This window comes from Pundamilia nyererei, unplaced genomic scaffold (assembly GCF_000239375.1).
Source record: "Pundamilia nyererei isolate P.nyererei 1_Seehausen unplaced genomic scaffold, PunNye1.0 scaffold00181, whole genome shotgun sequence".
NCBI lineage: Eukaryota > Metazoa > Chordata > Actinopteri > Cichliformes > Cichlidae > Pundamilia > Pundamilia nyererei.
The window spans coordinates 834,315-847,469 of NW_005187582.1; the positions used below are offsets into that span (position 1 = coordinate 834,315).

A 13,155-nucleotide genomic window follows, 5' to 3' on the forward strand; every position below is an offset into this window, starting at 1 on the left:
CGCGCACGCACACATACACACACGCACACACACACACACAGACACACACAGACACACACACACTTCCCTTCTGGAGACGTTTCCATGACAGGTCAATCCATGAATTAAAGGAAACTCAGCCACAGTAAGTGGGAATTAACTATTACAGTGTGTAAGTATGTGTGTGTGTCTGTGTGTGGTTCCCAGTCTGTGTTGAAAAGTTGTTTTTATAACAAACTCAGAGTGCATATTTTCTCAACATGTTGCTGCAGCGTCCCGAGCTGCCCGAGTGCCTCTGAGCTCTCACACACCTCTCCTACACACACAAACACACCTATAGTTTGTCCTTGTGGATAACAGCCGATTACCGAGAACATTTTCAAACATGACACAGCTCACAGTCTGCTGAGTGACCTTAAAGAAAGCGACAATCTTCATTTAGAAAACAGATGTGGAACTTTTCTGCTGGGCCTTCAGTGAGGGTTTCAAATGTTTCAATGAGTTCTGACATTTACCCATAATGTGTTTAAACAGCAACAGAAAGTAGCGAGAGTCCGTCCAGGACTGCAAGTGTATGCCAGATTATGCCAAAGCACCAACGATGGCAGACGATGACTCAAAGGTGGCTGCAACAGAGCCTCAGCATGAAAACATGCCTTTGCCTTTATACTTTGTGATAATTGTACAGAGAGTAAAGTTTTACATAACTCACTGGTTTCACAGCTATAGGCAGCTATAGCCCCTATGTGTTTGCTAAGCATCACTGCAGCTAATATGGACTGTAGACAATCATGCTGCTAACTGAAGTCTGTCTGGGACAGCATGTCCACAAACCTTGCGTTCCGATCATATCAATAAACACTTCGCTCGCAGGCTTGCTAGCATTACCTGTCAGAGTTGAACTACACCCTCTTGTTGAATAAATTCTCATTTCTGTCACCTAAAAACAAGGTGGTGATGAAATTAACGCTAAAATTTAGACTTCAAAGACTGGAGTTCTTAAACCGTGGGTGACATCATGCAGTCTGTCGAAGTTATGATACAATTTATGGCTTTTCTGGAATAAGAGCATAAAATAGCAACACAAACAAATTTAGATTTCTCCAACATTTGTGTAAAATAACAGCTATTTAGATTCAAATCGTGAACCCATTTTGACTTTATTGATGTTTTACCTTTGACTAAAAACACACAGTATTTAACCAAACGAGTCCAGAAGTAGCAAAAATGGACTAAAAACATCGAACTGCTACACTTAATGAGGGATGCATTGGTACTTTGGTTCCTCCTGGACGCCTGCTTTACATCACCCTGCACTTTGCTGTTCATCGGGACAGCTGTGTTTGTGTAACGACTCTACCAGCCAGTATTGTCAAAGCATCCATGTATGATTCAGACACATTTAGATGTAAAGCTTGGATAAGACTTGGGTCGTGTGATAAGCTGCTGCTCTCATGTCTCTGTTATGTGAAGGGTCTTTGTTTTACCTGGAGCCAACAGGTGAGTCACTGGGAAAACGGAAAGGCAAATTATAGAGGAGTATGTGTATGTGTTAGGGTTAGGGTTACATCCTGGTATAGCGCAAGCTGTCAGGCCTCGTCTGCCTCCATGTCTCTGTGCATTACTCTGTCTTAGTTACTTCCTTTTTTATTTTGAAGATGGATTATTTGTACTGAATCTTGTACTTCCCGTCTTTGTCCTGTATTTGGGTCATCTTCCTCTGTGAGTGTTACACTTTCAGTTTTTAAATTTGTGCATTGTTTCAATCCCTACATCGCAGTTATGCAGAGAAACGCTGCAGGAAGACAACCCTTAAAACCCTCATCACGTTACGCAGGTGTCATTTAATCCAACCACATTGATCGATCGCAGCTCTGAAGAAAAAAGCATGAAGAGATCCAGGTGCATGTGTGGGAACTTGTTGCACGTTTCTCTTTTAATCGGCATGTAAGGGGAAAGTCCACGTTTCTGTGTCAGTGTCTCAGCCGAGCAATCTCTGTGTTTCTGCTCTGCGTTTGATTATTTACCGTACCTTTCTCTGGTGGACGGCTGGACAGTGCAGAGAACGTGAGGTACATGACATAACAGCTGATGATGGAGGCCTGAAGGAGCCCAGACCGAGGCTGTTCTGTAGACAGAGAGAAAGACAGAGGATGGTACAAAAGTTCTCAAAGGGGAGTCCTGAAAAGTCTGGCCATGATTATTTTTCATCTCGAGGAAGAAACCTTCAGCTCAGCACTTCAAACTGCTATAAAGAACCATCAAACCTGGCAACGCTACTGTTGTCCCAGCACAATGACCAGGATGTAACTGTCCTCCATTCCATATAGTGTCTATTTTTCTATTTTTATAAATATTTTTATAAATATAGAATATAAAGATTTTTTACCAAACTACAGATTTGCACAGTACAAATGCACACTACACTACCTCATGCTGTGTGATAAATGCAGTGGAGTTAAAAGTCTTGATGTGTATTCCTAGAGTCCATAAACTCTCACAAAATGTAAATACTCATGTAAAGTACCAATACCATTACCTGTACTTGTCTGAAAGTACAGGCCTGTGTTTAATCCTGAAGCCCAGACATGTGTAGGCAAAGCACGTCTGGTTTAATGGGAGAAGCAGATAATGTTAGCTTACATCAGCTCTCCGTTCAACAGGTGTATGTTTGCACAGCTGGATGTGGACTAAGTGTTATTTGCAGATTTGTTGCCGTGAGCGTGTTTCATCGACTCACTCTGTTTCACACACGGTGTGACGGCAATGAAGGACATGAGACCACAGAGTCCCAGGTTGATCCACAGCAGGACTTTGTTGAAGTGGCAGGCAATGGGGTGGGTGTAGTACTTGTACATGAAGGTGAAGGCCATAGTGGCGATGGTGTAGAAGAACAGGGTGGCGCACATTACCGCCAGGTACCAGCGCTTGTTTTCTGCTGCTCCAGTCAACCTGAGAGGACAGATGATCGTCAGAGCTTGACTGAGTTCATATTCAAGTGTCACGGTGTTCCACTGCACGAGGGATTATTCCACTTTGAATTTGGCGAGACAAGGAAGCTGGTGGGAAAGTGGCATCCAATTATTACATCAGGCTTCATTTTTAACTGAGAGTTTATTCCAGCCCTGTTGTTTTACCTGTTAACACTAAAAACAACAGATCTGTATTGTTTTGACTGAACACATCACACCTGAACCGTATGCTTACCAAAGCAGAGCTGGGCTTTGAGCCATTAATAACACCAGCTGGGACTGTAAGAACATTTCCTCTGCTAAGGTCCATAAACATTAAAGATGAATCTCTTAGTCTGCACATCTGCATCATATACATGAACTGTGGATAAATGACATGTACAGTAACATTTGCTCTCCTTGCCATCCTCATGGGTAGAACTCGGTGGTTAGTGGTTCAAACCTCTTGTTATGGAGATTTAAACTCACACAACTGGAAAACAACTGGAAGACAGAATGCATGTATACAGCCTACTTTGACGTGAACATGTTTAGCATCTTTAGCATGTAGCTGAAAGTAAACCTAAAGTTATGTTTAGAAGTGAATGTGATTTTCTATGGAAAAGGTTTCAGAGCCTTCATTATAACACGGTCTCAGTCTGTAGTTACTTTCATTAGTTTGTATAGTTTTATGTGTGTATTTGATTTTCGTTTAATTGTGTACATGTTTTTAATTTGCTGTACCAACACAAGGTGACCTTGGGGTTTTATACAGGCACCTATAAATCAAATGTGTGACTGTTATTGTTATTAAGATGGAATTCAGAATATCTCACACAGTCACTGAGTCAGTCGGGTATTTAGGACTCACAGTGGTGAGGCCAAGGATTGAGAAGACAGTAAGAATAACACTGGAGTCAGCTGATAATGCAAAGAGATATCTGCCAGGTGCTGCAGCTGTGAACCAAAGAATATTTGGTAACATTTCTGACCTGTAAACCAAGACTGGAGAGACAGTGGTGAATGAAAACTCCACGTCATTGTAAAGAGAGAAAGAGGCTTTTCTGCCTGTCTGCAGTGGCCTCAGAAAAGGCCTGAATGAATAAATCCTCTTAGCTGTCGTGGCTACAACTCATCAGAGTTCAGAGGTGGCTGAGCCTGACGACAAAGGCAGCCGCAACAGCTGGATACAGTAAATAACATCTGGGATACGTCTGGACGGATAAATGAGGACATGACAGAAAGGATACAGAGAGGATAGAAGTGCCAACAGAATTATTATTTCTTAGTCCGTCGGTTCTCCAGTCACTCGGAAACTGTTCAAAATTCATGAACACGTCCTTCTTTTCCTGAATATTTGAGGTCTGGATGATTTTCTTTGATCACAGCAAACTGAATACTTTTGGTTTGAACTACTCCAGACGTCTGAAGACAGACGTGTGGTTGCTGTTTGTCGCATGTTTCACCCACAGAAAAAGCAAATAAAAAAGAAGCAGCACTCTGTTTTACTTAGCTGGTGCTGAATGAGTCTGATTTGAGTTATTCTGCAGGACAGAAATGAATCATCAGCACTGGCTTCACACGAGGCTGGAAGAAGCTGCAAAGGACCCAGAAACCGTACATAACAAGAGATGGATGCTACAGGTCTGACAAGTCCAGCTGTATACAAATGTATGAGCGCAGTGGCTTTTCTTAAATAACACAACACTATGTTCAGTTTGGAAATGATGCACATTAGTGTCCAGAAGGATGATAAAGCAGTATATGCTGCACATCCCCAATTTATAAGCTTTATCCAAAATGTTTCCATTTCTCTCGTAAATATGCAGATTACAGAAATAAATAGATGTGATTGTGTGTATTGTTTGTTTTGTGAAGGACTTGTGTTATGCTGAAAACCAAAAATGTGTGTTCACTGCGAAACAAAGAAAACATGTCATTCCAACACCATGTGGCGCTCCTCCTCTGGATTCAGTCTTTCCAGATGTTTAATCTGACTGCAGGGATTCGCTCTCATCCAGCACTGCACCGAGGCATCCCAGAGCTGCTGGATGTGCTCCAGGTCATGAATCGTTTTTTCATAAAGTTTCATCGTGCAAAGACGCATTATGATGTCAGCAAAACACAAGCAACACAGCAAACACAAAGTTAATGACACACTTTTTAACAACGTCAAGATCCCCACAGACGGTGTAAGTGTGTCCTTGTTTTGGATGATTGTCAAATGAGTGATTCCACACAGCTACGAGTTCGTCTTCTTCATTTCACAACATAAAATCACACATTAGGTGATTCTGTAGGACAGTCTTAGTCTTACCAGTTCTTGTTCCAGGTATGTGCAAACGCTGTGATGAGGATGAGCTGAATCAAGATGAAGGCGAATCCTCCCACCACACCAACATAATGCCAAGCTGAGGCAGGTAAAAGAGAGAGAGAAGCGCCATCGTTGAGTGATTTATTTCAAGATGACAGAGGAAGCAGTTAACAGGAAAGGAAAAACAAGAGCAACCTGTATATAATAAACTGGCTGTGATCTCAAACTTGTTTCAGCATATTTATTGTCCCTAAACAAAGTGAAACCGAGCTGCAGAGATTTATGGCCCGGTGATGAATGCCCTGCAGGGTTTCGATAGTGCTCAGGAGCAGATCTCTGCTGCCCCCTAGAAGGGTTTAGAAGGAAGGTCATATCTGCTCAGGATGGATTTGCTTCCAATGAAAAGCCTGATAGAAAAGTTTCTCACCATGCAGGAAGGACTCTGTTGGGATGAAGAAGGCAGCAGTGCACATTCCCAGCAGTGTGATGAACTTAAGGAACCAGAAGCTGAAAAAAGAAAGAAAAAAGGAACTGTTAGTTTTTGGGGGGTTTTAAACCTTCAATATAAAAGCTTTTTTCCAACGATTTTGTAATTTTTACTAATTTAAGTGCTGTATTACTTCTCTATTGCACCTACAAACCCACTCATTTCTGATACTAAGAACAGAAACAGCAAAAAACGTACCTTTTGCAGACTTCTGAGCTCCAAATCGGCTTGTTTGCTCAAACTTACTTTATTCATCTGATGTGGAATGAAAATATATTCACTGTGGTGTGTTTTTGAACTAATAATTAGAATCAGCATAAACTCAAGCTGCTGTTGTAAAGATTTACAGCATCTGCTACCAACATGAACATTACATGTTTTATGTTATTGGATTTTCTTCCAGCTACAGACTGAATGTCTCTGTGCAGAATTTTAAAATGCTTGTGTGCTGCTCATGTTTCCTCAGAAATGAAATTCATTGTACTGACTTTAGTGGCCTCATACATTCAGATAAATACTTTATTTAACAAGAAAAACAATTGAAACACAAATAATAAACTCCCAAAGAGGGAGGTGCACGTTGATGAGCACAGTAAGTTTTTCCTCCGTGCAAACACTGTTTATGTGTCTGCGTCTGGTCTTTAAGAACGAGGGTACTCGGTGCTCTGCAGGCCACTGTTAGAGCTGTAACCTTTCACTGTGCTACTACTAAGACTCCTGTGAGTTTATTTATACCAGAGAGAAGCAGCAATCCAGTCTGTCAAATCCTAATCCGAGTTACGTCACAGCTATAATCGACTGCACTGCAATGGAAAGTGCAACAACAAAGAGCTTTAATTAGAGCAGCAGCTTTCAGTAGGTACAGGCTGGAGTATTTAAAGGCGTGTGTGAGGACACACTCCTAAAGTCTAATTTAAATATTCAAGGAAATCACATAAAAGCAGGCGGTGCACATTTAGGTCAGATCTGCTGCACTTGCATAACAGTGTTACAATAATATCCTGCGTTATGCTTTTGATTGTTAATGTGAATAAGAAAACATTACAAAATGTACAAACTGAATATTTTCTTGAGTATTTTTAACTGAAACATGATTGACTCCAATCTGCCTTCTTTACAAGACCTGCACAGGTCACATGACACATCACCTTCTGTCCCTGCTCATAACCTTCACACAATGCTTCATTTCTCTTTTATATCCTGCTGTCTGTATGTAGTTAGGACATATTCCTATAGTGTGTATTTATATTAATATCTATACAGAGATGTATGTATTATGTATAGTGTAAATAGATAGAATAATATGTATAAAATACACAAACACTACCATTGAAAAGTTTGGACACGCCTTCTCATTTACTGTTTTTTCTTTGTGGTCACGACTGTTTACATCATAGATTGTCACTTTTGTAAAGTGTAGAGTTGTGGTCCAGGCAGTGGTCCAGCCTCTGCTGAAACGCCCTGGCTTGGATGCTTCTTTGTTGAGTAATTTTAGACCTATTTCAAAGCTTCCTTTTGTTTCTAAAATTTTAGAAAAAGAAGTGTGCTCACAGCTGCAGACTTTTTTAGAGAGTCAAAACATTTTTGAGGTATTTCAATCTGGTTTTAAAGCACTTCACAGCACAGAGACTGCACTTTTGAGAGTTTTTAATGATATCTTACTAACTGCTGACTCTGGCAAGTCTGTCTTACTTGTGCTTTTGGATCTCACAGCAGCTTTTGATACAGTCGATCACAATATTTTGATTTATCGTCTAGAACATCATGTTGGAATTAGAGGCACTGCCTTGGAGTGGTTTAAGTCATACCTCTCTGATAGAAGTTTTTCAGTCTCATTTGGTAAATTTCATTCATCTTCTGCCCCCCTCCCATGTGGTGTACCTCAAGGATCCATCCTTGGGCCCCTTCTTTTTAGTCTTTATTTACTTCCCCTTGGCCATATTATTAAAAAACATAAAGTCTCATTTCATTTTTATGCAGATGATTGTCAAATTTATCTACCGCTGAAACACAATGACCCTAACCCCCTCAGGCCTATTTTAGAATGTCTTAAGGATATCAGAGCATGGCTGGCTTTGAATTTTTTAAACTTTAATGAAAAGAAGACTGAGGTCATTATATTTGGGCCGAGTGGATCTGGTGTCCCTCCATCTGACTTGGGTCCTCTTACATCGTGTGTCAAATCAATTGTCACCAACCTTGGAGTAAAATTTGACACAGCTCTTAAAATGGACAAACAAGTAAATACAGTGGTGAGAAAAAGCTTTTTTCAGTTGAGGCAGCTCTCTAAAGTAAAACCTTTTATTTCTTTTTGTGACTTGGAGAGAGTTTTGCACGCATTTGTGACCACTCGCCTTGATTATTGTAATGGACTTTATATTGGTATTGATCAGGCTTCACTATCGCGCTTGCAAATGGTCCAGAATGCTGCTGCTCGCCTGTTGACAGGGACACGCAAACATGAGCACATTACCCCTGTTCTTGCCTCCTTACACTGGTTGCCTGTCCATTTTAGAATTCATTTTAAAATTTTATTGCTTGCTTTTAAAGTCTTAAATGGCCTGGCTCCGTCTTACCTGTCAGACCTTTTACACCAATACACTCCACAAAGATCTCTCAGATCATCTGACCAGTCACTCCTTGCTGTCCCCATGTCGAGACTGAAACACCGAGGGGACCGAGCTTTCGCTGTTGTGGCCCCCAAACTATGGAACAAACTGCCCCTCCATATCAGGCTGGCCCCAACACTTGAAATGTTTAAATCACTTTTAAAGACACTTTTTTTCAAAGGCTTTCTAGGAGTATTATCAGAGTCAGTTTGTAGTCGGTTTTTTAGTCAGCTGTTGATCATTCTTAATCTTTCTACCTTGTTAATCTTATTCATTGTATATCTTATTGTTTATTCTACTCATGTTGTGATATTTAATATATACACTGATTTATTTTTATCTTTTTTAATTATATATTTATTTTGTTTATTGATTTCATTGTATGCTTAAAGTATGGTTTTTAACTGCTATCTCTGTTTTATTATTGGAAAGCACTTTGGTCAACTTTGTTGTTTTTAAAAGTGCTATATAAATAAAGTTGGATTGGATTGGATAGAGTTGTTTGGACAAACATACGGTATTTTACTTTTAGGCCCAGATTGGGAACACTCCTACAAATAGCTATTGGTTGATTGATTGATTGATTGATTGATTGGTGAACTACATTATTAACCTCTAACAGTCTGTACGTGTATCTTCTTGTCACTCATTGTAACATGTTGGTGCTGAAATGTGGAAAAAGGCTCACGTGTAACACTTCACACTGACCCATTGTGTATGAGTGCTCTGAAGTCCTGACTGGACTTCACGTCAATGAGGAACATCGCCATCATCAGGTAGAAAGAGGAAGTGCCGAAGCAGACGCGATAAACCGCAGAGTAGCCCACCAGCATCTCACAGTGGCCCCCGCCGTGCGCCTGGTCACACACCACGTTGAAGAAAGGCACCTGAAGTGACACGTCACATTCATGATGACGTCAGAGATGGTGCTTCTCCACACTGACTGACTCTTCAGTGTATTTTCGTCTACACATTAAATTCACACAGCTCTTCAATATAAGACAAATAATTTGGTTTATTTATTCTTTTGTTCTTGAAACTCTTACCTGCAGCAGTTATTTGCAGAACTACGTACAGAATAATAATGTTTAGTAGTTATTATTCTGTATGACTTTATTTAATGTTTCTCACATTGTTCATTGGGGTTTGAATTCACTCATGACTGTGGACTTTGTGTATGGAGTCAGAATAGCTGCACTGTATAAAGCGCACTGGTAACATATTGAACAACTGAGCAAACACTCACATTTTCCCTGACGAGCTCGGAGACCGTGCGGGACAGCATGAGGCAGGAGACCGCACAACTCATTATGTGAAAGAGCGTGTACATGACCCGCGTGCTGGTGGAGGATTTGACCGGAGGGCAGAAGGCACAGCAGAGCGAGCAGGGAGCCGGCCCACAGCAGCAGCATATCTGAGGAGGAGAAGAGGCAGCTCAGCATCCAAACAGCACACAGGCCACGGACATATTTCTGTCTGCTGTTACAACTGTCACACATAGCAGCTGAGAAGATGTGAACTGTATTTCACCAAAATCCCACTTGATCTGAAACGTGTAATATGTTAGTAAATACACTGCATGCTGCAACAAGTGGAGATAAAGTTAGAAAAATAAAATCTTTGGCATGTGGTCACTTCTGGCACACAGCATCTCCTGAGTCAAAAGAGCATCTGACGGCCGTGGGTGATGCATGAGGTCAGACAGCAGAGTAGAAATGATGTGCACTGATATTCAGTCCAGAGTGCTGAAAAATGAAAACCATGAACTACTATGAGCTCCATAAATTTGTTGCCTTTCAACAACAGGAGAACTCTTGATCCTTAAGCTCTAATTTACTTTACGGGTATTTGGAGTAGTTTCAAACTGCTTTAGTACTCATTGAAAGTTGAAGACTTTCTGTAGTGGGCACTGCAGTGTTGAATCGTGCTGTATGGTTAAGTTTACGTTAAGCAGAGTTTACTATCGATGCATGGATTGAACTCCCAGTGCTGTTCCACATCTCTGCAGACCTTTTGGTGAGCAGCAGACCTCTACAGGACAATGTGTCCTGCTGGTACAGGGACCCGGAGGATTGAAAATCCTAAACACTGCATCTGCACAATCCAAGTATTAAAAGCAAAATTGTCTGAAGACATTTAAAAGTCCCAGTCTCACACTGCCAATGATGGCAGATTAATGAGTCCACTGGCATCTGGCTGGTTCTGATTCTCATCAATCAGAGCTGTGGATGACTGAATGTAAGCCCGTGTCCACTGATCCTGAACTAAACCTAGAGGAGAAACCTGCACGCTCATCTGCTCATGTGCTTCAGCAGCCTCTGCAGTCTGTCTGTAGTAACTGTGTAGTTTCATATTGTAGATTGTATTTCTCTGCTTTGCTTTGTGAACTGTGTGCATATTTGCAGGCACTGGAACTGCACTAAATACTAAAGGAGTAAATCCAGATGTATTATCACTCATCATGTGCACGTCTTAATCTGATAGATAATGCAGAGAGGATTATCCAACATCTTCTCATTGAGGGGAAGACTGCATCAAAATAGATCTTTAATCTTGGTCAGTGGCTGAAAAATGATTTGATGAAAGACGATTAAATGGAGCGTATATCTCCTGATATCCCCTCCAGCTGAAGAATGGGTTTCCATTATGCACTGACTGCTCACATGGCTGCAAATCAGTCAGTCAGTGATGTTGCTCTGGTCATTTTTGTGGGGAACAGTTTCCGTTTGTTGGTGCTACCTTTTCTATTTTTGTAGATTACTTTAAATTTTGAAGAAGAAATATGTGCTTTATTAGAATTCTATAATTCTAAGATAGATTTTGGTCTATATTACAATATATGTATATATTAACACGTACATATGTGTGTTTGCTGCAGATTTTGGGATTCACACCCATGACTTGAATCTCCCATTCCACCACATCATAAAGGTTTTAACTGTGGAGCCCAGTGAGCTCATTGATGAGACTATTGTGATGTGGTGTGATGTCCTGCTCTGAGCAGCCGTCACAGAATGGTAAACGGACTGGTTCGTATATAGAGCTCTTCTACTCTGAGCATTCAAAGCACTTTATACGACTTGCTTCATTCACACACCCCCAAGCACCTTTATCTCTCTTTCCTTTGTCGTTTCTAACCTTCACACTGCGATGATGAATCAGGAAGCAACGAGGTGAGCATCTTCTCCAGCAGCCAGGGATTGAACCCCCAACCTTCTGATTAGTAGATGACCAGCTCTACTGCTGTGGCTCCTCCTGAGCTACAGAATGGGTACACTGTGGTAGTAAAGGTCAGCAACACTACCCAGGTAGGCCGTGGTGTTTTAACAATGCCGCTGCTAATGGACTCGAATGGTGCCGAGACAATATCCCCCGCACTATTGAACCACCAGCAGCCTGAAGCCAGTGATGCCACACAACATGGATCTATGCTGTCCTGTTGTCTCTGACCCGGACATCTGAATGTTACAGCAGAAATTCATGCTATCAGAGCGGGCAGCATACTTCCAGTCTTCTGTGTGAACTGTAGCTGCAGTTTTCTGTTCAAAGCTGACAGGAGAGCCACATAATGTGAACTTCTGCTGCTGCAGCCCACTTGCTTCAAAGTTTAACATCGTACATTCAAAGACGTTCTTCTACATGCCGCGGTTCTAACAGGTGGTTACTGCTGCCTCAATGTCTGCTCAAAGCAGTCTGACCATTTCCCTCTGACCTCTGACACCAGCAACACACTTTCACCCAGAGAACTGTCACTCAGGTTTTCTTCTTCAGACCAACCTCCCAGAGATGATTATGTGGGAAAATACAGTAGATCTGCAACAGACCCGCCCATCAGACACCAGCAACCACATGCACAGTCACTTAAACCAGCTTGTTTACCACCTCTCTGTTTACTTTCTTACATACTGTACACATTTACATGCTTATTGTTTATTTGTCTATTAGTCAAGTTGTAGATTTGTTAATAAAAGTGCTTTTATCTGCACTCTGACTGATGGTCTGACTGATGGTCTGACGGCCCAAAGAGAAGCATGGAGATACTGTAATAACTCCAAGTCACTTGATAATCACAAAATAAACTACTTTGTAAACTGAACACCTAAAACCATCTCTCAGCATGCAGAGCATGAGAAACCATAAATGCATCAGATGTAAATTGTCCTTTTTTGCATTCTGAACAAACCAGAACTGTTCATAATAAAGAAGTGCAGATGTTTCTGATGGAATAAAGAAAACTACACATAAACAAAAGGGAAACTTTATAGAATTTATAAAAAAGGTTTATAAGTTGAGCCACCTTACAGACAGCCAGGTGTCTGCCCTGTGGCCTAGTTTAAGGTTCATAATGCAGGATTACTGGTCACAGAGCAAAGTTGGGCCATGGATGGAGATTAAACCAAAAACATGAATAATCACTTTCATTTAAAAACAGCCAAATAAAAGAGTGGGTCACACAGCATATTCAGGGCAGACCACAGACTGTTAGGTACAGAGTGAAGACTAAACGTGGAGAAGTTTGTGAGATAGAGACGGAGTCTTCATTCAGGCATTCATGGACGTTTGCATAAATGAGCCAGGTTGTCCTGTCAAATCACAAATGTAAGAATATAATTTCAGAAACACAGGAGTCACTCAACGTGTTACTTCTACATGATGTCGATCTCATCTGCACCTTTCCAACTATTAAGTGCTAATCCTGACCCACATCTGCCTTTCACTTTGTATCGCAAAAGGACCTCTGTCAAGTTTATGTATTTTAATCTATGTATATTTCTTATAATATGTCCTTTGCATTTTATTTTCATCCACTGAGGT

At 41.0% G+C, this 13,155-nt stretch overlaps 1 protein-coding gene across 3 annotated transcripts in view; it reads right to left on the reverse strand.

The window, feature by feature from the left end:
* serinc4 (serine incorporator 4) overlaps positions 1-13,155 on the reverse strand; it is a 39,593-nt gene that overhangs the window by 20,042 nt on the left and 6,396 nt on the right. For all 3 annotated transcript variants that reach the window (XM_005746687.2, XM_005746686.2, XM_013914252.1), the window contains exons 2-7: positions 9,587-9,754; positions 9,049-9,227; positions 5,672-5,751; positions 5,248-5,341; positions 2,720-2,931; positions 2,012-2,107 (exon numbers count right to left, since the gene is read on the reverse strand). In XM_005746687.2, coding sequence (XP_005746744.1) covers positions 2,012-2,107; positions 2,720-2,931; positions 5,248-5,341; positions 5,672-5,751; positions 9,049-9,227; positions 9,587-9,754 — 829 coding nt within the window. The remainder of the gene's footprint in view (positions 1-2,011; positions 2,108-2,719; positions 2,932-5,247; positions 5,342-5,671; positions 5,752-9,048; positions 9,228-9,586; positions 9,755-13,155) is intronic.